General features: G+C 40.3%; 3 protein-coding genes across 5 annotated transcripts; 2 read left to right on the forward strand and 1 right to left on the reverse strand.

Annotated features, from left to right (window-relative positions):
- Nucleotides 1–1,156: 1,156 nt before the first annotated feature.
- Nucleotides 1,157–12,791, forward strand: LOC137955985 (BTB/POZ domain-containing protein At3g44820). 3 transcript variants are annotated; one of them, XM_068803251.1, is made up of 5 exons: nucleotides 1,157–1,495; nucleotides 8,796–8,865; nucleotides 9,064–10,269; nucleotides 11,090–11,691; nucleotides 11,791–12,791. In XM_068803251.1, the coding sequence occupies exons 1-4, from the start codon at nucleotides 1,446–1,448 to the stop codon at nucleotides 11,660–11,662; spliced, it is 1,899 nt and encodes a 632-aa protein (XP_068659352.1). In that variant the 5' UTR covers nucleotides 1,157–1,445; the 3' UTR covers nucleotides 11,663–11,691; nucleotides 11,791–12,791. The 3 variants fall into 3 exon arrangements, with proteins under 3 accessions (XP_068659352.1, XP_068659353.1, XP_068659351.1); XM_068803252.1 differs by having other exon boundaries at nucleotides 9,064–9,163; nucleotides 9,260–10,269; nucleotides 11,090–12,791; XM_068803250.1 differs by having other exon boundaries at nucleotides 11,090–12,791.
- A 2,092-nt stretch (nucleotides 12,792–14,883) lies between these two features.
- LOC137955404 (uncharacterized) lies at nucleotides 14,884–21,465 on the forward strand. The gene is made up of 7 exons (XM_068802329.1): nucleotides 14,884–15,833; nucleotides 17,840–17,981; nucleotides 18,112–18,165; nucleotides 18,254–18,345; nucleotides 19,465–19,700; nucleotides 20,131–20,307; nucleotides 20,384–21,465. Exons 1-7 carry the CDS (start codon nucleotides 14,953–14,955, stop codon nucleotides 20,479–20,481), a joined length of 1,680 nt encoding a protein of 559 aa, XP_068658430.1. The 5' UTR covers nucleotides 14,884–14,952; the 3' UTR covers nucleotides 20,482–21,465.
- LOC137955403 (leucine-rich repeat receptor-like protein kinase PXC1) lies at nucleotides 21,285–24,075 on the reverse strand. The gene is made up of 2 exons (XM_068802328.1): nucleotides 22,348–24,075; nucleotides 21,285–22,269 (listed from the first exon to the last, which is right to left on the reverse strand). Exons 1-2 carry the CDS (start codon nucleotides 23,702–23,704, stop codon nucleotides 21,605–21,607), a joined length of 2,022 nt encoding a protein of 673 aa, XP_068658429.1. The 5' UTR covers nucleotides 23,705–24,075; the 3' UTR covers nucleotides 21,285–21,604.
- Nucleotides 24,076–25,206: the final 1,131 nt, after the last annotated feature.

Below are 25,206 nucleotides of genomic sequence, written 5' to 3' on the forward strand. Positions count from 1 at the left end.
ACTCATCCATATTTGATCTATGTCATTGAGTGTATTAGTATGGTGATCATCGTGATTTAGTCACGAATGTAATGTGATGAAAGTCGCGGTGGTTTCATTATTAATATATACGATGGTTCCATTATTAATAGTATACAGATGCACGCCTAAAGAATTGTGATATAATTGTTTCAGGAATGATATGTAACTCAAGTGGGAGATTGTTAGGAAATTCATATTTCCTATTCTAATTTGGGTAACATATTTATTATGCAATTATATTTTCTATTATTAATGGAAGAGCTGAAATTAAGTGATCTAATTTTGTTAAACCCATTAAGGAATGGGCCACTTGAGTAGATACCATAGGGAATTATGGGAACCCTATATAAAGAGACATAATATAGTTATGGTCCCCAACATACTAAATCATACATAGTTTCCCTTCTCCCCATCCGGAAGAGAGACGAAAGTCCCATTGAGGAATAAGGCGATTTAATTGAGGAAGACCATATCCGTTCTTATCATTCGTCATAGAAATTCCGCATCAGAAGGCAAAATTTACGGAATGGATCCAGGTATTTTGTTTTCAATCCTAATATTCTAACATGTGGTAAATTCTAGATTAGAATTTATTATTACGAATCTAACAAACCCACCAGTTAAATCCTGGGCAGCACATTTCCACACCAGGAAACGCAGCAGGGAGTTTGTCCCTTCAGCTCTTGAGCGTTTTGATTAGTAGTTAAATTATTCTTTAAACATGAGTACATAGCTTGATACAGTCTCTACCGCTTCTAATTTTAAAAATTGGTCCAGGTGTACGTGGGACCGCGCTTTTTTTCCCTGTAATTATTACATTTAATCTTTAAAGAAAGACATTATGATTAAGCACTCGTGCTGTGGGATCCTCGTTGCGTGTGTCACAACTCACAAGCGCCCATGAGTACACAGTTTTCGAGGACAGCCAAGCGACCGACATCCTGAACCTACGAGAACCTGTTACCTGTGTTGTTTCTATCTCGATGGTAATTTTGTCAATTCACAAGTTTAATTTCTTTGATCTTAACTATCTCAGTCCCAGTCAACGTTCAACTGTCTACTTTTAAATATCATGGAGTTAAAGAATTCGTATTTTGTGCGGCATTTTATCACGGTGGCGGCCACCATAAGTGGCTCTTGTCGCCTTTCTTTCCACCCTGTAGCTATCTTCCCTTTCGCCATTTGTGGGCTTCATCCTCCGGCCGGCGACCGCCCCCGTCCTTGTTGTGGTCTCGTTGTCTTTTGATGTGTTGGCTGGTTGTTGGTTTTTTTTTTTTTTGCAGGTGGCAACCTTGCAGTACCCTTCACGCCTTTCTCTGCCAATTATTCTCTCCTCTGCGTTTGTCTGCAAAAGTGGCTGCTACCCTTTTAAGAGTCTCTAATCAACAACCGACTGAGAGAGGATTACCCGGCTCTTTTTTTGCATGGCTCTTGCTCGCAAAGCGTCCGGTTTTTATCGCCAAGGCAAAGAATGGTAGCCTTTTCCCACCCTTTTCCTTTCTGCTCAAAATTCATTCGGTTTGAATTGTTTTATTTTGATTGCTGAGGTCCGTAATTGTGGCATTGGAAATGGGTGCTGCAATTGTAGACAATGTAGGAGAAGTGTGTGCTGCTAGTTGTTTTCCTAGTCAGAAGGATGACTAGTATCAGTGTCTTGCGCAATTGAAGTTCTAAGCCCTTGGCTGGATGTAGCTCGTCTTGCTAGCTCGGTTTGACTGAAAAAATTGAGTTTGCTGTCTAGCTTTGGAGATTCCCATTGGTGGTGATTTTATTCATGAAAATTTGTGGAGTTCGTAAGGCCAGCTAGGGACAGCTCTGGAGATCATAGTGGGGACCATGAATTGGATGTCCAGCTTCCATCCGCCTCCCTCAAGTTTCGAGGCTGTGGCTTGATCCTTTTATGAGTGCAGTAGTGAACTGACGCATCATTTGTTAACCTTTTATGTGCTAAACCAGAGGGTTTCAAAATTTCAAGAGATAAAAAACTAGAATTTCTTTAAAACCATTTATTAAAAAATCTTAAGGCAAGGGTGAAAAATCTGCAAACGAAGAAAGATCAAAGTAACAGATCCACTATATCAATTTTGAGGATGAAACCGGTATATCAGTCTTTAAATTTGTTCCCTACCGAGCTTAAATCACAAGCATGGACTTTCAGAGATTATTTCATGGAACACATCAATTACTGAGATTTCAGTCTACTAACACCAAGACTTTGTCTGAAAGAGGAAATGTAATGGTCTGCTATGCATTAGGAAGGACCTTCAGGATGGTTTGTAGTGTGGTTAATATTTCATTTGTTAAGGCACTGTGGTTATATGAAGCATAACAGATCTTCAATGTAGGAGAAAACATCATTTGTTAAGGCACCGTGGTTATATGAAGCATAACAGATCTTCAATGTAATAAAGTTGTAAATATTCATGCTTATTTGACCTATGCAACATTGTGACTATTTATGGTCAAATTTACGTTTTGAAAGAAGAAGAACAAGCAGTCTACTATATATTTATATCTCTGAGATTAAGAACAGAAAAGAGATTCTGTTTTGCAATGTCCAGTTAGTAGTCATGTAAATGAAATATTGTTATAATAGTTATGCTTTTGTGAAATGAACAAACTTGTATAATGTTCCTAACAGACTCATCCTCATTCATTGTCCCAAAAATAAAAGGTAAAAGTTTTTTTTTTCATACTAAGTGTAATTTTGAACTGTTTCAAAGTTAGAGTCTCCAAGTAGAAGGTCTATGTTACAATGAGTAACACTTTGGGGACAACCAGAGTAAAGTACGAAATCGGAAACTGCTGGAAGGAGTTCTGTTTACATTAAGTGTTTCAGTTCTTGATACTTGCTTTGCTTGAATTTGTTCCTATTGAAGTTCTTGGAAAAGTAACTGATTTGGTATTAACGGTGAAAATACAGGTAATATGCACATCTAGATGGCTTCTTCTTCTTTTTTTTTTTTTTAGAAAGTGAGATAGAGCTTTTGTTGAGTGTGAGAGGAGGTACAACTAGCTTCTCCCATTTGGAGTGCTAAATTAGAAAATTACAACAGAAATGAAAAACAAAGGATGAATACAATTAATCTAATATTGCCCATGGTGCTCTTAGAGTAAGTCCTGGGAGTGTAGTGCCCACTATCAGCCGTAGATTTTCCGGATCTTGGGGCATGGCACCAGGGAACTAAAAGATTTTGAGCCCTATCCATAATCTCCTAAAAAAATTGGAGGAATCTTCAAGGAGAGCTACTCTCACTATTGAATCAGTTTTTGACAGTATAAGAATCACCTTCAACAAAGAGTGGATAAAAGTTTGCCTCGGCAGCAATATGGATTCCATGCAGCAAAGCTTGAACTTCAGCATGGAAGGACTCACTGTACCAAGAGGGCCAGGGTAAGAGAGAATTTGGCTGCTGGAGAGGTCTTGGAAGATTTCATCAAAATCTGCAGGTCCTGGGCAGCCACTAGTGCTGCCATCAAAATTAGTTTGAAGGTTCCAGTCTGGGGAGCAGGGGGTGCCCATGGGGTGAGGGTAAGCGATCTAGTAGGTCTTGGAGCAGCAATTGAGACCAGTTCTCTCTGGCGTAGGAGCAGTTGGACCGAGAAAAACTATTCTTGCTGTGGAGCCAAGAGAGTAGTATGGAAGACTTTTTCAACAATATCGTCAACAGCTACAAACTTCCCTTTGAAGATAGGATTATTGCTTTCAGCCCATGTGGACCAAGGAGTCACCGATAGCATGATGTGCCAAATGCGCTTGCCAGATGTAGGAAGTGACCAAGAAGTGAGATGAATAGTGAGGTCTTGATAAGTAGCAGGAAGGCATAAGTTGATATTAGAAAGATGGATGAGGTGGCTCCAAACTCCAAATTCCCAATGAGAAAGGGCATCTTACCATGAGGTGATCACTTAATTATTGAGGGAGATTCACAATTGATCATCAGCTGGTGCAAATCCTACACCCGAACTCCTTGGAGGCATTGGCTGGTTTTCAACCAAATTTTGGATATTTTGCTTTCTCTTAACTGTAATTGGGCTCATGTGCCTCGTTCTACCAAGTACCTTGCAGATTCTCTTGCTAAGAGATGCCCCTCCCTCCAATCCCTTGTTATAATGGGAGGGTCCCTCTAAGCTTTGGTTTGTTTTTTCTTTCTTTGGTATAAAACTTTGCTTTTCTAAAAAAAGAAAAAAAGAATCAACTGACCCTCCACATCCCCACAAAGTCTACAAATAAAGTTGATGATTTTAGTTCCTCTGTGCTGCAAATTATCTTGGGCAAGGATACAGCTTCTTGCAGCGCCACTGGCAGAAGAAAAGAGCCTTAGGAGGTCCCAATTAATTTCAAATTGTGGCAACAGCAAAGTTTGAAGGGGAAGATTCAGCATACGGCCGATTATAACTTGTAGTAACTATAAAAGCTCCACTAGTATACTGTTTCCATTTAATGATATCAGCATTAGTACCCTGATGTATTCATAAGTTGGCAAACAACTCCAATTTCCTGATCTCTAAGACTTCTTCTCAAGTTAAGGTTCCAACCATCATTGTCACAATTACAGATGACTGTTCCATCATGACTGTTCCATCTTTATCTTGGGCTAGAGCAAAGGATCTTAAGAGCATAGATGCCAAAGGCTGTTCAAGAGCCCAACATTCAATCCAAATTTTGACACCAGAACTTGTTTTCATCAGAATCTCACCTCTTCATGGACTGAAATACTCAGCTTCAGAAGTCTTTTCCTTGGGGAGAGGATTTGTGATTGGGGGGAGTTTAGGCGGGAACCAACAATTACTATCATATCCATATTTTGCATTTATGACTAGTGTAAAAGAATAGTCCCACAAAGATCTTGGGTTTATTAGTTAAAAAGTAAGCTTCCTACCTTAGTTAATCATTTTGGGATCAACCTTGGACCTAACTTCACTTGTATCAAAGCTGGTTTTCGTACATGGGCCTCTTCCTAAACTGTTCACTTGTAAAACACAAAATAGAGCTTACACATGAGAGGGGAGTGTTAAAGAATAGTTTCACATTTAGTGAGTATTAAGATATTGGGTTTATTAGTTGGGAAAAAGTCTGCCTAACATGGCTATTCATTTTGGATGGGCCTTGGACCCAACTTTACAACATATCTCCATAATGCATCAATGCTTGTGATAAATCTCCTGCTCTACTGAGCAAGAAGGGCCTTAGTCAAGCTTTTCACTTGTCTAATTCCAAGTCTTCTATCATCTTTTGGGAGTCCAACATCTTCCCATCAAACAAGGTGGTAGTTTGATATATTAGATGAACCAAACCATATAAAGCGCCTCTCAAGTGGCTCAATTTTATTTGTAACACTGGCTGGACAATTGAGAAGAGAGAGGTGGTACAACATGAGACTGGCTGAGGTAGCTTTGACAAGAGTCAAACTCCGAGCTTTAGAGAGGAGCTTACCTTTCCAGTTCAAGTGTCTGTCATTCAAATCTCTTAATGATGGGAGCTCAAAGTGTTTCAGTTCGGTGGCTGAGAGAGAGAGGGAGGCCAAAGTATGTAGCTGGAAGTTGCCTGACTTAGCAACCCAATTGAAGAAGGTCTTCTTACGGGACAAGGATGTCATGCAAAACAAACTTCACCCAATTATTTTTCTGCCCAACAATTAACTCATAGAATATTAAGAGTGCTTTTAGGTTAATCATCTGACTAGGAGTGGCTTAAAAAAACAAAGCATGTCATCCACGAATTGGAGAATGGGGACATGCAAACCTTCGATATCTGAAATAAGATTCAGCCAGTGTTTGAACCTAGTAGTGGAGAAGAGATTAAAGAGGGCTTCCCCTACAATGTTAAACAGTATAGGTGATAGGGGTAGCCTTGCTAAATGCCCCTAGTTAACTCTGGAAATAACCACAAGCACTACCATTCACAAGGACAGAGAAAGAGGCGGTTGATACACAACTTCTAACCCACATTGTCCATCTCCTGTCAAATTCCACGATCATCAAAACAAAATCAAGAATGCTCCAACTTATATGTTCAAAAGATTTTTCAAGATCAAGCTCAACAAAGATTCTTCTCATTTTTTTTTGTTAAAATAATTCACAAGCTCATGGGCCATAAGAAAATCATCCAAATGTTGCCTTCCATGAATAGAAGTATTTTGCCAGGAACTAACAACAAAAGAGAGGGCCCTGCGTGGGTGGATAGCTGGAACTTTCATAGTAATCTGGAACTTTTATAATAATCTTGTATGAATTCATAGTAAGGCTGATGAGCCTGAAGAGGGAGGGATTCTCAGGCTGGTATTTCTTTAGAACCTTAGTAATGAAGGTGGATTTAATAATTTTTCTTGTGATACCCTTTTCATGAAATTTGATAAACAAACAGTTCATAGAAGAAAATGGAAGCTCAAGGTTTGCATGCAGATTCAGAATCAGTTTTTCTTAAACACAAGGAGCTTGGGTTTGGGCAATCAACATTCTCTTCCTTATAAAGACCTGAGAAAAATCTTGTGAACTCATTAGCAAAAACGGCCTGGTCAGGGATCATTTCCCCATTAATGCAGAGGGAGGAGATCCTATTTCACCACCAGTGGGAGGAGGTGATGGTATAAAAAAAATGAGTGTTACCATTACTGTCCTTGAGCCAGTTAAAACACACTCTCTGTTTCCAATGTATACACTCACAAGAAATAAAAGCATGATTAATTTTAAGAAAGTTAAGATGTTTTTTTTTTTTTTTTGATAAAGATGTATTTATATATAAACAATAAAATTTACAAGAAAGTTAAGATGTGAGTACCTCGTCTAAACCAAGAGGGTGATAGTTGGCAATTTGATCCAAATCTTGAATTTTAGAAAGGAGAGTGGATCGATGAGAGGAGAAAGTACCCAAGGAGGACTTAGTCCACTGCTTAATTTGCACTTTAGCAATTTCAACTTTTGGATGAATGAAAACCCATTGAACCCTCAATTCTAGAAGATTTCTACCAATTTTCAAGAAGGGCCACAAAACCGTCTTTTTTGTTGGGGGATAGGCCCCCATTACTCATATCACAATTTAAGTAGATGAGTCTATCATCTGAAATTGTTGGAGTGAGAGACATACCAGCCACATCACAAAACTTTTGCAACTGGTCTGAAGAAGCAAAAAAAATAAAAAATGATTCAGCTTGCTCTGAATTGGTGGGACTTGAGCATTTGACCAAGTGAATTTGGAGCCACTCAAGGAGGTTTCTTTTCAAACCACAAAGATCAATCAAGTTGTTAAATTCAGCCATTGCAGGGTAACGACTTGGCCAAGGGGACTCTTCTCCCCACAAAAACGTATGACATTGAAATCACCTAATATCAGCCAAGGGCTATTCCAAGCTCCCAAGAAGTTCTGTATCTCAGCCCAAAAATCAAAGTGTTGTGCCTATCTTGTGGGTTCATAGACACAAAAAACCAACCAGATGGAGTTATCCGAAAGAGTCTTCAAGTGGATGACTGAGGCAGAATTCACCTGCAGAGATCTGAATCAAGTCAAGGACTCTACAACTCCAAATTGAAATAATGCCACTTGCAATGCCTTGAGCATTTAAGGAGTCCCAAGTAAATCGGTGAGATGTCCAAATGTCTCTGATAATGGAGGGGATAGCAGAATTGAATTTGGATTCTTGAAAAAAAAGACAAGGTTGATTTGTGATGGAACAATCAATCTTGATCAGAGGCACGTTTTCAAGAAGCCTTAAACCCTTCCAAGAGAAATTCTTCATTTGGATATGATGATCAAGAAGGGTGCAATATCATGATCAAAGCCTACTGGTTTCCACTCCCATAGATTCAGCAATTTCTTTAACCATTCTCTTTACATCTACATGGCTTGAGTTGGAAGTAGCAGTATTGGGTCTTATGCAGGATTAGAAAGCGGGTACTAGTCAGTGGGCCTCCAAATAAAATTTTTATGTTTAGAAGCTCTAAAGAAGGCCCAAACCCGAGGAGGGTGTTCCATATTGATCCAGGATTAGGAAGATCTTGTGCTTATTAATTGGGAAGAGGCTTCCTAGCTATGATGAATCATTTTGGAATGGACTTGAACCTGACTATATGCAACTTGTTTATTTGTTTGTCATCCTTTTTGTTGGAAGTTGTTCAATATTGAAGCAGGTCCCAAATTCTTCTTGGATTATATGCCGATGAGGATTTAATTTCAGTTTCTTAAAAATCTTGCATTTGTCAAAAGACATATAAGTCTCCTTAAAACTGCGATTCAACTGGTCTTATAGGAAAACCAGCATCAGCTATTCAAGAAATTGTGGGCTCCCGTTAGCCTTTCTGTGCTTGGCACTTGTAACAAGTTTATAAGCTCTTGCACAGACATTCTGGTTTAAATGGTAGAGCACTTTTGAGAATGGAGATTGTTATCCATATTCAAATAGGTCAGAAATTCATGGCGTTGACACACCATTTGAATTTCTAATTTATACAATGTATTTCTTTACCTGACCAACCAAAAAGGAATAAATTAACCTTAAAGTTGAAAAAAAAAATTCTGGACCTTTTTCTTTTCTTATACTAGATTACTACTTCTTGATCTGAAACTGAAACTGTTCCTCTGCCATGGAAGCTGGAAATGTATACTATTATGATAATGAGAAAAGAAATTTCTGTTGTTTGTTACTCAATATATGTTTTCACTTTACGTAGAATTGAATTAGAAAACCCCTGGTTGGAATTTTGAGGAGCAATCAATTTATTTCTATTAACATATGAGGACTGATTATAGGAAGTACTGCTTTTATCATGGATGACAGGTTTTACAATGCATCTTTACCAAGTGATATCACCATCGAAGTAGAAGATGTATTCTTTCATCTTCACAAGGTATATGCTACTTTTGCTGCATAAGGTCATGCATTATGAGAAGCTTCAAACTTCTTTTCAAATTTCCATAAAAAAATTAACCCAGTATTTCCTTTTGAGAATTTGCTGAACTTGATACAGCTAGTTGCTCGACTTCGGTTTATTCATTACAGGATGTTATTCACTATAACTTAGAAGTAAAATATCTTTTTTGGTCAGTTTCCTCTCATGTCAAAATGCGGGAGAATTGCTCGGTTACTGAAAGAATCTTCAAATATGTCTGGAGATGCTTTTCACTTCAAATTAGTTGGATGTCCAGGTGGTCCCGACTCATTTTTCATCACCGTAGAATTTTGCTATGGTCTTCGTGTGGAATTGACTTCAAAAAATGTTGCTATGGTGTATTGTGTGTCAGACTATCTCGAAATGACAGAAGAATATGGGGAAGACAACTTACTGGCCATGTCTGAGAGTTACTTCCATAAAACCGTGCTACGGAACTGGAATGATTGTATTTTGGTTCTTCGTAGTCTGGATTCTGTTTTTGCAGAGGCAGATACCTTAAAAATTGTAGAAAAATCACTGAATGCTCTATCTATAATGGCTTGTACAGATCCAAGCCTGTTTGGGTGGCCTATGATGATGTACGGCACCTTGCAGAGCCCTGGTGGGAGTATACTATGGAATGGAATAAATACTGGAGCCAGAATCAGAAGCACTCAATCTGATTGGTGGTTTGAAGATGTGTCGTACCTTAATGTACAATTGTTTGAAAGGCTGATAGAAACAATGAAAATGAGAGGTACAAGATCTGAGAATTTAGTAGGTGTAATAATGCACTATGCACAAAAATATCTTCCAGGCCTAAGTCGTCGGAGAGCTGTACAAGGAAGCAAAGGCCAAAGTGTCAAGACTCTTAAGTCAGTTGCTGTAGTTGATCAAAGGTTTTTACTGGAAAGCATCATAAAGCTCCTACCTCTGAAGAAAGGAAAATCATTTTGCTGTTTCTTATTGGGACTACTGCGTGTTGGAATGATTCTAGGTGTTTCTCAATCATGTCAAGACATTTTAGAGAGGAGAATAGGCTCTCAACTTCCATTGGCTACTCTTGATAGCCTTTTATTACCCAATTATTCCGATTCTGATAATTTATATGATACAGATTGCATTGAACGCATCATCCAGCACTTCCTGATGTCAGGTCCTGGTGATAGTTCTCTTTCTCCATCTTCTTTCATTCTAGATGAATCTCCCTCTTCTAATCCTTTGCGGACAGTTACAAAATTGGTGGACAATTATCTTATGGAGATTGCTCCTGATGTCAATTTGAAACTTGGCAAGATGAAATCTCTTGCAGAGGCCTTACCAGACTCTTCGAGGTCTTTAGATGATGGACTGTACAGAGCAGTGGATATCTATTTTAAGGTTGACTCTAACCTTGGATCTCTTCTTAAGCTCGGTATTTGATAACCGTATTGACAGCAATAAATATGCTCTCTAGCATGTCATCCTTTACTTCGACTCACTAATAACGTGGAGCATAGTCAACTTCACTGTCAAAGCCTTGTCCCACATGTGCCAGCTAAAATAACTTGAAGAGATGTAACATTTGCATTTAATTTTATTTGGTGGAAGTCCTGGATAACCCCATCTAATACAAAAAATACAAAAAAAAAAGTCTTAACCTTCACTAAATTTGTACTTTGGTAATGGTTTTTGTGGAATGGGTTGGCACACTCATCACTAAGTTCCTTGCTTTAAACTTACAGAGTGACAATTAATAGCACTAGGCTCAAGCCGTTAAAGTCATATATAACTGGTTCAGTCCCTATGTAAAGGAAGTTAGAACGCAAACAAGTGCCTTTTTTTATGATTTGAATCTTCTTTGTGGGTTGGGTTTGGGTTTGTGAAATGATAATAACTAGTATGTTGTCTCAGCCATTTACAATAGCTTTTTCTATGATGTGCGTTTACCTAAGACCTGAAGCATGGAATTATTACCAATTTTTTTTTTAAATAAAAAGAAAGATAAAGATGGCTCAAAAATCAAGCTTGTTGTGAGATTTTGTCCTCAAATTTATCTTAGTCATTTGCATAAACAAGGATCCACTTTCATACTTGCCTGTCAGCAGCTCTGCTTTTCAGCAGGAAATGTTTTTAGCTTTACTGTTTTCTCTTATTTTCTCAGCTTATTGAGCTTTGTTTGAATTCTAGCATTGTTTACATTACAGTGACTGCTGTGTAGGCCCATCCTTGGTTGTCTGAAAATGAGAAGGAGAAATTATGCAACACTATCAACTGCCAAAAGCTGTCCATCGAAGCATGTGTCCATGCATCACAGAACGATCGGTTGCCCCTGCGGTTCATTCTTCAAGTACTTTTCTTTGAGCAGTTGCATTTGAAAACCACAATATCAAATTATCTTCCTATTTTAGATGGTGAAAGTGCGCCAGCAGCTGCTGTTTCTTCTACCAACGAGATAACAAGTCAGGTTCTGCAGAGAGGTGGTTGGGTCACTGTTGTAAGAGAGAATCAGGTCCTGAGAGTGGATCTGGAGAGGATGAAATCTAGGGTCAGAGAGCTGGAGCAAGAATTTGCCTCCATAAAACAGAAGATAAGAAGGGTAGCTGATAAATTAACTGCTTCTGCCCTTAGCTCTCCACGTTTGACATCTTGGAGACTTGGATGCAAGACGTCAGCTCAATCAAATAATGGGAAGCTAGATATTGCCAAAGCGATGGGTCCCAACCCCAGAACCTCTCAGGAGCAACCTCATACTCCGCATCCCAGGCATCGGAAGAGCTTCTCTCTGTTTTAACTGGCAAATCTGTGAATATCCACTTTAAAGTAAGCTATTGAAAAGCATGAGATTCGTCACGTGGGTTGCTTCTGCTTGCTTTTACTGGTGGGGTATTACCTGCAAACTTACTGCATTGGAATGTGCAGATTCTCTCAGGTGCTTGGTGATAGGGCTAAAGCTGGGCTTCAGGTCTATTAAGAAAATGACAACTGTCCTCCACATATGTGTTGTTTGTTGTAGTAAGTTCACGCGCTTGTGCATGAAACAATGGAACCGTGTGTGATTGCTTCATTGAAGAAAGTAATGGAGGACAACTTTCCAACCTTCCCAAATGTGGTTGCACCAAAAGGTTCCCTTCACTGGTTAACCAGTTAGCTATCAACATTTGCTTTCTCGAAGATTTCAATTCCTTAGCGCTGCCTCAAGTGCTGGTTAACACCATGGTCTGGTGGTGATGTAGGACCCATCTTTAGAGGAAGAGTGCAGAAGCTTGTCATCTGGTGACCTAAAGTTTCAGCTTCACTTTGTTGCTGGTGGATAATTATTTACTCAATTTGTTGATTTACTTTTGGGTGACATAAGAAAAGGATATTAATTGTAAAAGAAACATGAGCTACTGATAGAAAGAGGGATGCAAAGAGGACATAGTTGAAACGGCAAATTATAAGTGCCGTGTTTCATAAGGAGTATTGTTGGCGATTATGAAGCATTACTCCAATGCCCGAGAAGACAAAACATCGATTGGAAGGATGCTATCAGGTGTTTTCTAAACTACAGAAGTCTATAATTGTGCGTGATTATATACGTTTATAAACATATGATACAGGAAGCCTTGGTACCCCAGGCAGGCTGCAAGTAATTTGCGTTTCTGAGTTCAAGGAAAGTATTTGCTGGAGTTTGAAATGTTTTTTGTCCTTGTATTCAATAGAGTATGGTGTACAGTGGATTGGTTCACAGGTTGCAGTGGGTGTTGTTGGTACTAAACAATTGGTAACTGTTGAAGTTCAAGGCTATTTTCATCTTTTCATATGTGCATGATTGTCCCCTCTAGAGTATATAGGTCTCGGTGATTAGTAGTGTTATTGGCCCTGTTTTAATTTTGTTATTGTGCTGGTTTAATTAATTTTCTGTACAGGCAGTCCTAGAGGGGTATTTTGTTATAACATGTAATTTCACTTAAGTAATTTAATATGTAGGGTAGAGGTCAAATTTTAACCACTAACAAGGAGTTGTAACCCTTGCAGCTCTGCCTCTTATCCTTTCTTCTCTGTTTTTTTTCTCCTTCAAGATTTTGCAGGATTTATCATGGTATCAGAGCAATAGGTCCAAAGAGAGTCTTAACTTCTAGCCTTTTTCTTTTTTTCTTTCTAATACCTGCAACTGCAATTTCTTACGAGGAAGGAAAGAATTCGTTGACTTTTTATTCTGATTGTCGTTAAAGTTCGAACTTTTCTTCTTCTTTGTGCTTGAACCTATTGGTGCATGGCTTAAAGTGTTGCATAAACAGTTGAGCATGTATTGTACCCAATTTATTTATGGGTTTGTAACTGCCTATTTGGTGGGTTTTCATATTTGCACAGACCTAGAGAGGTTGGGTCTTTGTTGTTTTAGAGCAATGTGACCTTTCAAATTTGCTTGTAGGACTATTTGAAATGCCTATTATTGTGGTTGAGTGTTGATGGATTGAATTTTCAGCATTAGATGCATACTTTCTATTGTATTATATTCCTGGAGAAGATTTTATTGTTTGCACAGTAGTATAGTCTTATCTCTTTGTTGGTGGTAATTGGTATTTATTGAAAAACTGTTTAATTTCAAGTCAAGGTGAGGTTATTACCCTTGCTAGGATTGATAAAAGTTTAACAGTAAGGATTCCACCTCTATTCACATTACATCAATGAAATTGAACAATTCAAAGTTTGTGTATTGGTCCAATTCTATCTTAGATATCTATTGTGGCAAAAAACAAGTTGAAAATCAGATAATTATCAAGAGATGACTTGGTTAGTGAGTAGTATAGAGCCTAAGACTGGTTCCCACACTATGCCCTACAAAACTGCTAAAGGTGTGTGGAAGACCCTTGAATCTCTATACTCCCATTAGAGTAGCCTGTTTGGAATTTATGACTTTATATTCTCGTGATTATTGAATGATGTTTGGGAGTAAGAGTGTGATTGATTATTTTCGTGAAATGCAGGTTGTTCTACAAAAAAATCAGTTTATATCATCCCTTTATCACTAATATTTGATGAGTTAACAAATAAAGAAAATCAAATAGAGGTTGGACCAAAATTTAAAACAACATATTCTTGTTTTTATGGTGTGTTAACTTTAAACTCGCCGTTTATAATATTTTTAGTTTCACTCACCATCTAATTCTAGAATTTCATTTTACTCATTCCAAAGTATACTGGGATTGGATGGTGGGCTCTTTTCCTCACTCCCTCTTGTATAGAAGAAAAGGGGAAGGAGCAAAAAGGTACATCTCTCTCTAGGGTGGAGGAGAAGGTGGTGGATTTTTTTCTTTAAAAAAAAAATGGAGAGGACAAGATAGAGTCTCTCTTAATGATTGAAGTAAACTTTTCCTTTCCCTTAGCCTTTTAAAGTCAAGGGGGGATGGATTGATCCACATTCAATAATTCTCATATTGAGCCATTTGGATGAATGAGTTGGGTGTACCAGCTTTTTCTCTTTTCAAGGTTTCTCCTTGAGAAGTAGAAAATTATAAAGGAGGTTCCTTGTAAAGAACAAATGGGATTTGATCATTAATTTAAGTGGTCAAATTTAATTTATATGAGAGAGAACTTCGTCACATTTGTAGTTGATTGACCAGTGCACGTAAGTGGTTGAAGTAGCTCAACCATAAATTGACCAAGCTAACTAGTTTTTTAATCTTGTCCTGTTTTTACATGTTCGCAGATTCTGAAGAGGGATAAGTTCTTTTAAACTGGGTTCAATTGGTTTATTCGACCCGATCTGATAACCATAACCAGCCGATAATAAAGTAATTAAAGTAATTAAATCACAGCATTTTGGAAAGAGGAAAAAGGTGAACAAAATCAAAATGGAGTATAACTCGTGGTGTGTCACGCGTGCGAGTATCCGGGGACACTCACTTAACGGCACCGTGATCGAGCGTGACCGTGTCGGCGGTAATGATGTCACGGCGGGTACAACAAATAGCGCATTTAAGACTGGCCCTAATCACTAACCTTAACGATCCTTCCCCATCTTCTAACGTCGTCTCCTTTCCCGTTCCGTCTCTCTGACTGGAAAAAAAAAAAAACCCTAAACCCTAAATCCAGCCCATGGCCTCCTGCGACGACGTCTTCCGCTTCGGTGACGAAGACCACCACCCCCAGCATCAGCCCTTCGCTGCTCATCGCTTCCCCTCAGGCAAGCCCCAAAACCCTGCGCCACCTGTCAACAACGTTGCTCTCAACGGCTCCACGAAGCCCGTCGGAGCGGAAAATCCCGACGACGCTGACGAGTACAGTGATACTGCTTTCTGTTCTCAGACTGACGCCAAGTGTCCGCCGGCTTTTCATGCGGTTAACAACAATCTCTTCGCTCCCGAGGAGGACGGCAACAACACCATCTTCAGCGCCGACGACGGGGATTCGTCAGCCGCTGATCACAAGTCTCGAGTCGTTGTGGGACGGAATAACAATGAGAAACGGAAGGATCGCGGTGATGATCTCAGCGACAGCGGCGGAGGAAACGGAGCAGGGGCTGCAGGGGGTTCGTCATCTTATATCTACAATAAGAAGCCTAAAGGTAGTCAGGTTCCCGTTCACACCTCTGGAGATTATAGGAAGGACCGGGAGGAGTGGAGCGACACTGCAATCGGCTGCCTTTTGGACGCCTATACGGAGAAATACGAGCAGCTCAATCGAGGGAACCTTCGGGGTAGGGACTGGGAGGAAGTTGCGTTGATAGTAAGCGAAAGGTGTGACAAACAGAAGAGTGGGAAGAGTGTCGAACAGTGTAAGAATAAGGTGGATAACCTAAAGAAAAGGTACAAGGCCGAGCGTCACAGGCTCAGTAATGGTAGCCTCTCAGTTAGTCATTGGCCCTGGTTCAAAAAGCTGGAGCAGATTGTTGGCTCTTCTCCGTCTTCCAAAGCTGTGTCGGATGAAGATAAGGCAGTTGCAGCGGGCAGCTCCTCCGTCACTCGGCAAACCAAGAGGTATATGTTTTGCTGCTATCATCGGGGATACTTGTTAGTTCAGGTTTCTTCTTTTGTAGACATTTGTTAATCATGTGGATGATTGTTTGTCTTTTTTTTTTTTTTAATACTCTGATGGGTACCTTTTCTGCATTTCTTACGCTTTTTGCATTCCGGATAATATGTCAGGTTGGAGGAACGTAATATATTGAAAATAGAAGTTACTTCAGGAGGAGAAACACTGGCGAAGTTTACTTTGGGCTTAGTACAATTCGCAGATAAAGTTAAATTAACAGCATTGTGATGTTAGGAACCAATAATGTGCTTGCGCCTGATTTTTAAAAGGGAAAATGGTGTGAAGGAGGTGGGACACAGTTCGATTATTGCATCCAAAAGTTTGAAGAGGTTGGTTATGTAAGATGGTTATAATTGAAGATTAAAGGCTGTATAAAGCCTCTGAGGTGCCTACTTTGGTGCACTTGTTACTGTTCTGGTGGGTAGGTATGTCGTAGTGGAGGTCAAGCTATTTAACTCGGACATCATTTTAATTGTTTTCCTTTTTTTTATTTGGGGGGTGTGGGGTCAGAAAATAAATTCATCAAGAGAATACAAGGTTACAAGATCCTCTGGAGATTGAAATAAATGCAGAAAAGGGGAGAGAAAGCAGAAATTGAAATAAGCAGTGAAAAGGTACAACATAACTATTTTATTTGGGGAGGCATTTCCTCAACAAGGTTTCAATGAGATACTCCATTCCTCGCTGAAAAAGCAATGAAGCAGTCTGGGGTTCCTGATGCATGACTTGTAGAAATAGTCAAGGGTTTTTTTTCTGTGCAGTCAAGTTTTTTATATTTCCCTTCGTTTTGCAACAACCCATTGTGTTACAGTCAAAGGTATGTTAGATATTGCAGCCAAATAGGATGGTTTCCGGAAGAGCTTCTCTTTCAACCATAAGGCCATCTCTCATTCCTGAGATATAGATGCTGTCAAGGAGACAAGAGGCCAGGCTGCTTGCCTCAATTACCTCCAGGTTGGACGATGTCTACTTCAAATTTAGGTTTTGATCTGATGGTTAGCAATTGAAAAAAGCAAACTTTTTGGGATCTCTTTTTAGCTAAAGGATAATGGACTAAGCTTGCTAGGTAGTTCTTATCTCCTGCCGAAGCATCAGGCCAGAAGATCTGAACTCATCATTTTGGATATAGAAAGTAAAACCCTGGGACAAAGAACTTTCACTTTTCTATAGGTTTCAGCTAGAGGCATAATATGGGAAAGAAACAGGTGGCCCCAAAGATGATCATGGTATCTGTGATTCTGCACTTAGTTATAACTAGATTTCTCTACATACTGGATTTCTCACTGCCACTCCATAGCCATTTTGTCTGAAGGGTTTGGTTTGTAAATATTTATCAGTGAGGATTCTTAATTTAAGCATGTGCTGGAAGATAATCGTGATTATCACACCCTTGTCTAAAAGTAGTGTGTTTGCAGACACTTCAATGTGGCCTCATATAATCAGTGCTTAACTTATTACCTTCAAAGCCAATAGCCTAGGTAGTATTGGGCACTTTGTGGCAGTGCATACTAAACATCTTGTACTTTGCCTGTGATATGCTCTGTTTAGTGTGGGAAAGGAGAGAGAGGGGGGGTTGCCGATGGCTGGGCTAGGGACACCACAAGAGATAATGAGAAATATGTGATACTCTTTATCAAGTGCATGGACATATCTTACATTCAGTGGAATTAAGAAACTGGCAAAACTCCCCTCAGGAGTTTTCTTCTTAATTAATCCTCTCTTCTTATTGTTATGAAAAAAATTAAGAAATTGATACAAAGACTGTAATAAAACCTTTCAGAAAATCATGTGGTTCTGCACCTTCGGATACTTAATTTTAGTGATTATTTGTGCAAAGCTTCTGTGTTACTCTAATTCCATTGGTCATGTTTTTTATACTTTAAATAGGCTTTGGAAAGCTTGGAAAAAAGTCTCGATTTGTCCTAAATATGTATGATATTGGTGTCAGCAGATATCCAGTTGCAAGCCCTACCAATGTTGGTGTGACAAATAATATGAGGACAAAGTCATCAAACCTAAGATGGCGTAGAGTTGTTTTCAAAATCACTGGTGCAGCATTAGCTGGTAACAACCCTCAGAATGTTGATCCAAAGGTGAACAGTTTGTTCTACTGCATAACACTTCTTCAATCATTTTCCAGCAGGAATCTTACCTCCTTTCAGCTACTGTGGAGGGAAAAAAAATAAATCCTCAATTTGATTAAGTTGTGTGCTTATTTTTCAGGTTACGACACTGGTTGCTAGAGAAGTTGCTACAGCAAACCGCCTTGGTGTTGAGGTATTGTCCCATGCATTTCCCTCTCCATATTTTTATCTTTTTAAAAAAAAAGTTATATTTTCCTACAAGGTCCCTATGTCAACTACAGGTGGCAATTGTTGTTGGTGGGAGCAATTTCTTTCGTGGAGATCAGTGGGTTAATGCAACTGGCCTTGATAGATCTACAGCATGCCAGATAGGGTATGTGGTTTGGGATATATATTTTTCTTTTTGGAAATGATACTTATTAAAATGTATATATACTTTATTAAATTTTACACATTGTACACATTCCAACAAGTGCCAATGGTTTGCTGAATCCCTGGTCAGGATTGGGGCTACCTGACGATGGTTTGTTGTAGAGCATAGCCCACTTTAGATTAATCAAGTTTGAGTTGTATTTTTCCTTTGATTTGTGGGTTGCATGTAGTCACTTATCATTTTTTCACTCTTTCTCTTTTTGGAGTTTCTTCTATTTAATAAAATCTTTTACCTTTTCAAGAAAAATGATCTGAGTGTTTACTCAGCACAAAATACACATACATACGTGTATATCTAATTACATATATGTATGTATGTATTTATGTATGTATGTTTTCATGTTTGTATGTGTGATACTCTACATGGTTAAGCTGTTAGTCTCCACTTGGAGATTGTTGCCTCAATGCATAGCTCAAGGTTTTGTTTGTTAGTCAGCACACTTTATTTTGGGCTGATTAATGAGGTTTATGTCCAGGCATGCTAGATCTGCTATCACAGCTATTTGGATCAGTGTAGGGATCATAACTGATTCATGTAACTTTGGGAGAAAAGTCACATTGAGCTATTACTCTAGAGAATGTCATATCTGTCTTTTGCTGCTAATGATGGTCCCAAAATAAGTGTTTGTATTGGCCATTTTCTGGTGGGCAATCTGTCAACTTGGCTTAACAAAGTAGTTTCATCTGATTAGAAAGCTAAATTCCTTTTGAGGTGGGACTTGGTTCAATGTGCCAAGTCTATAGGAAAAAATGTGGTGGAGAAGACATGAAATATATGGTTATTTTAAGTTAAGAAAAGAGGAAAGGTTTCTAGAATTATGGTCATTGTTCATGTGTTTGCAACTTCACTCTCCTTTACTTGAATAGATTTCTCTCTCTACCTAAATAATCCGTTCTGGAGATAGTTATTTTCAGATGGAGACCCTGATATTATTTCTAGATAGCCGTGGCTGAACTAATTCTACATTCAAGTCAGTAACAACTAATAGTTTTTAATATATTCACACCTTATTTAAAAAAAAACAACTAACTAGTTTTTATTATGTATCTTGCCATCCAGGATGATGGCAACTGTAATGAATTCCATACTACTTCAGGCATCCTTGGAGAAATTGGGTGTTCAAACACGTGTACAAACTGCATTCACTATGCAAGAGATTGCCGAGTCATACATTAGACAAAGGGCCATCCGTCATCTTGAAAAAGGAAGGGTGGTTATATTTGCCGGTATTGGTTCTGGTACTGGAAATCCTCTGTTCACCACAGATACAGCAGCTGTCTTAAGAGCATCTGAAAGTATATATTTCTGAAGACCTTTAAATAGTTTGTTCTCATTGGTTCTTCAGTAGATTTGTTGCTTTATTATAAAGGAAAAGTGAATGGGCCATATCTCAGGAACATTATTAATTTGCTCTACCTTTGCTATAAATAGTAGGGGGAGGGGGGAGTCTATATATAGTGTAGACATGGGCCTAGGCTCAATGGCCACATGGGAGGGTTTCTAGTATGAGGTCTTAGGTTTGAGCGTCACTGGTACATTCATGAAAAAAATAGGGCAGACACTAGCAGGCTTCTTTCCAGTTATAGTTTGTTTTCTTCTGCAAATGTGACAGCTCCCATTTACTTTCATGCTTAGTCCTTAACAAAATATTAACTTTCTTTCAATAGTAGTTCCCTGACTAATAATACTGATGTGTTCTTAAACACTTTAATTTTTTATTGGCAGTTAATGCTGATGTGGTAATGAAAGGATCCAATATGGATGGAGTCTATGATTGCCACTCTAGAAGCAACAATAACGGATCATCCGAGCACATCTCATACAGAGAATTTGTTGGCCGAGGCTTAAATAACTCCATAGACATGACAGCGATTCAATTTTGTGAAGAGAACAACATTCCTGGTTGGTTCATTTTCTCTTACCCTCTTTTCTAAAGGGTTTATTACTCTCGCTGAAGTCAGTTCTTGTGCTGTTGCAGTTGTATTGTTTGATTTATTCGAGCCAGGAAACATCTCAAGAGCATTATGTGGGGATCAAGTCGGTACTATGATTGATCAATCAGGGAGGATAAGCTGATGAAATATTGTCAGGTTCTGGTGATGTCATACCGAAGGTGTTGTCTACAAAAGAAGGTTAGCTTAACCCTAGAAAATCTTGAGTGACTAGGGCAAAATTTTGTGTTAGTCTTTCAGGTTTACCAGCTGGTTGGAACTGCATTGGTGACTCTAGGGGGCTAATAATCTCTGAAAGTGTTGTTATTTCCCAGATATTGGCAGGTATGATGCACTATAGTTTAGATAGTGTAGCTGACCTGACTTTGGTATGTACTCCTCGCACGAGGGCTTGTACGTTGGGCAATTGTAGACCTAGGCCAGAATTAGATCCTTATCAGTGTATTCTGCCTGTAGCTTGCATATAAGCTTGTAAATCTGTAACGAGTATACCTAGAGGATGGAGAGTAGGTAAATCTAGGAGAGGTAATGCTGATGTTGTGTGTATGTATCAGACCACTATTCGCCTTTCTATTTACTATTTTCAGCTTAAATTAATTGAAAAAAATCTAGTTATTATTCTTATTGTAACATTTTTTGTTGCAAAGCCTATCTTTCAGGAGTTAATGTTGCTAGAAATCTAGATGAGAATGAGCGAAGAGGAGCCCATGGTTCACTTAATCGAAAAGCTCAAGTTCTCAGGGGAGAACCCTTGAAAAGATGGTTTATGGTGTGGTGTCGATGTTTCTCAAAAAGACCAAAAAGTTGTTGCACTTTGTATGGAATTCCTGTAGTGAACTTGGGAGAAATATGGGTTCTGCTCTGTTTGTCTTCACTCTTCTATTAGACCATGCCATCAAGAAATGATTTCTGTAAATTATGTCTGTTCCTTGAACAGTGCGAAGCAGTGAAGATAGCCCGATCGGTTAGGGGCATGGATTTGGGGATCAGGAAAAATACATCTCGTCTGAATGGTCGCCTTGTGGTTCTTCCGTGATCAAGGCAGAACTGACAATTCCAGGAAGTCGACAAGCTTTATCTGGAACAATTTCTCAAGTAATACAGCTACATGATCACAGAACTAAACAAGAGCTAAGCGAAGACGGCTACAACGCTGATATATCATCCTCACCTTAAACCACATGAATATTAATCATGTCTTTCCATACTGTAACTTTATCAGCTATTACTAACTCTAAAAAGAGTCGTCAGAATTCATCTTCAGTGGCAGCAATGGAGGGAGACAGAGAAGTCCTGGACTCGTACAAGTCTTCTCCAAGTGGGGAGTTCTCAACCCGAATCTCTTCGATCATCTTCATCACTTCCCACATGGCAGGCCTCTCCTCCGGCGCCTCGGCCACGCAGGCCAGCCCCAGTTGCAGCATCGCCGTGAGCTCCTCTTCGATGTTCTTGTACCTTAGTAGCTCCGCATCGAACACTTCCGCGGTCCACTCCTCCTTCACCTTTGCCCTTACCCACCGCGGTAGCTCTTCTTCCTCCTCCCCGGCTGAGGTCATCATTCTTGGCGGGTGCTGCAGCGGAGCTCTCCCCGTCACCATCTCCAGAAGCACCACGCCAAACGCGTACACGTCCGCCTCCTGGGATATGTTCTTGCTCTCCGCCTGCTCCGGCGCTCTGTAGCCTCCCTGCCGAGCGACCACCTGGGCCGGGTTTAGGAGTAGTGCCAGTCCGAAGTCGGCGATGCAGGCGATGCCGTTCTTGTCTAGCAGCACATTGGATGACCTGATGTTCCCGTGAGGGATCTTCGTTGCTCCGTACTCGTCGTGGATTCGCGCCAGTCCTCTTGCAGCTCCCAGCACTAGACTGATCCTCGTTGTCCAGTCCAATGGCGTTCTTCCCGGGCCCCGATTCCCTGCAGATCAGATAATCACTGTTTGTTTCTGACTTTTCACTTAGCGATGGACGATGCCCGTCTTGTTTGTTTGCTTACCATGGAGAAGAGAAAACAGGCTGCCGTTGGGGTGGTATTCGTAGACGAGCAGCTTCTCTTCCTTGGCGTAGTAGTAGGCTCGGAGGCGAACAATGTTGGGATGTCGGAGCTTGCCGATGAGGTCCATGTAACTCTCGAAATCCTTCCTCGGGCATGGATTGGCGTCCTTCAATCGCTTCACCGCCACAGTGCAACCGTCTTCCAAAACAGCGCGGTAGACGGTCCCCAAGCTCCCCTTTCCAAGCATCTCCGCCGAAGCCTTGAGCAAGTCCTCAAGCTCGAATTGCTTTCGTCCTTCGAAGAATACCAGCTTGCTCCGCTGCTGTTCTTCTCTGTCATAGTTCTCATCTCCTGCTACTCCAGGAACGACCATTTTCCCTGTCGACGAGATGTCGCTTCCAGAGCTCTTCTTCCTCTTTTCCATACCATCCTCCTCGTTTGCACCGGAGTACCTCCCACAGAAACAAGCCAAGAGAAACGATACAAGTACAAGCAGCACGACGACATCTGCAACAACAATTGCAATGATTGCTCCTGTACTGAGTGCCTTCCGCTTGTCGCTCTCCTTCCTATGACCGCCGACACCTATCGCCGAGCCGGGCATGGAGCTCGGGTTTGAGGGTACCACGTCGGGATCCGAGGGTGGCAATGAGAGTGAATCTATGAAAGAGCAGATGGGAAATGGGCTGGAGCCGCACAGTCCCGCATTGCCAGAGACGCTGCCATCGCCAAACTTTCGGCGCAATCCATCGGGGACTTTACCAAACAACTCATTGTCAGAGACGTTAAATTCTCTGAGACCCGGCATTGATGCTGAGAAATCTGGCAGCTTGCCAGAGAGGGCATTGTTCCGGAGACGGAGAGTAACCAGCCGGCTCAACTTCGAAATCCCAGCTGGGATTGGCCCAGAGAGGTTGTTGTCAGACAAGTCCAGCCGAAGCAGACGCTTCAGTTGCGCGAATTCGTCTGGAATTTCACCAGACAAGTCATTTCCAGAGAGATATAACAGCTTGAGATTGGAGCATTTAGTCAGGGGGAGGAGAGAGCCATTGAGTCGATTGTCATGGAGATCGAGGAGGCGGAGCTGATCAAGGGATGCAAGGGCGTCGAGGGCTCCGCGGATGTCAATGGAAGGGAGATGAAGTGAGGTGACACGATCATTGGTACAGCCAACTCCAAGCCAGGGGGCGGTGCAAGGGCTGCCACCAGCAGTCCAATTAGCTGCAAGGGCACCGTGAGCATCAGTTTGCAGACGGAAGCGCAACAGGGCTTCGGTGTCGCTTGCCTTCGTCGGAGCAGAAGACGAGACACTTAAAAAGAACCAAATCATGGAGCAGAAGAAGGAAGCGGTGCCCATGTTTTGTTAGAACAGCCTGAAGCAGAAGTAGAACCCAACCAGTCCTTTCGAAACAAACACTCTCTCGTGAGTTTCTAGTGACTTCCTCCTATATAATAATCCATGAAACAAAAAGATGAATACCAGAAACAGAGTAACCTTCCCTCCTCCATCACAAAGCTGATCAGAAGGCGACCCTTGTTTATAATTTCCTCCCTTACCCTGTGCAGAAGATGATGATTAAAGGAAGAAAAAATAGTAGAATCTCTGAGTCTCGCGTTTGCAAATTAGCGTGTTGTTTGAATGATTGCTGCCATCCACTATGCCAAATAAAATGAGCAGAGTCCTCACTGGTACCAATCCTTCCCTGCTCTACTTTATCCTTCTTTTAACCAACCCCCTTCATCATTCATCTTCTCCCGGATTGACTGCTTGAATTTCATCTATTCCGTGTTGAGCTGTAACCGGGTCCCATGAGTTGATCACTATACCAAATTATTGATCATGAAAACTAGTTTTTTCAATGCGATTATCATATCTGAATCCAATTACCCAACCACTAAATGATACCTTCTCATGCTTAGCAGGTATTAAGATGAGAAATAAGCCGATAAGCCGTTTATAGAATTTGATCCCAAATAAAAGTTTTCAAGTCAGATATGCATAATGCATCCGACAATGATCAGATTCTACCCTAGATGTAGGTTGACCTGAGCTTGCCAACAGAGAGTGGAAATCAAGTTAGTGAGCTTCATCATTGCTGCTCATGGGATGCCTTCTACCAGTTGTAAGTTTTGATAATTCAGTGATCCCAATTCTGAGATTACAGTCATCTAAATATGTCAAACAAGCTATTGGACGAAAATGGGACTATAATCCTGCCCCACGACTACCCATTTGTCAAGACTTCTGTCCATTTTTTCCTCACAAAGAGATAAACGAGGACCAGAGATTTCTCATTTTTGAAGTGTCAGGTTTGATCTTGCCCGATACTGAAGCAGGACCACCTGTTTCAATTTGAAAATTGAAAAAATTGACCTCTTCTCTTTCTTACTTCAGAGAAATAGGTGCGTTTCTGCATTAAAAAAAGAGAGTAAATGGAATCAATGGAAATTGGCTATGAGAGGCAGCAACGCAAACCACTTTTCTCCATTCAATTACTGGGGATGATACAAGAGTGTTAATTCTCTCCGTCCGATCTCCATAAACTCTTACTCAGATGGTCCTATAACTTCCAACAGATTACAAAGAAAAGAATCTAACTTCAGCCTCACGCCCTGCCCAGCGATGTGTGGGGAAATCGGGACATCTTCACCTTCTTTTCCCTTTCTCTTTGTCAGTCAAAAAGGGAAAAACAGGAAACGAATTGATAATGAAAGCGAAACAGGCCACTGGGCAAGTTTGGTCTTTCGTTCAATTTCTGCTTTCACGTAGTCATAAATCTTCTGACATGGCTAAATACTTTTGTACTGCATGTAGTAAAAAAAAAATTCAGGCCAGCGGAAAGAGTTAACATCAGTTAA

The sequence above is a fragment of the Aristolochia californica genome, unplaced genomic scaffold (genome assembly GCF_029961685.1).
Source record: "Aristolochia californica isolate CCGP_79_NKW_82.1479 unplaced genomic scaffold, dmAriCali1.0.hap1 SCAF_2, whole genome shotgun sequence".
In the NCBI taxonomy this organism is placed as follows: Eukaryota; Viridiplantae; Streptophyta; class Magnoliopsida; order Piperales; family Aristolochiaceae; genus Aristolochia; species Aristolochia californica.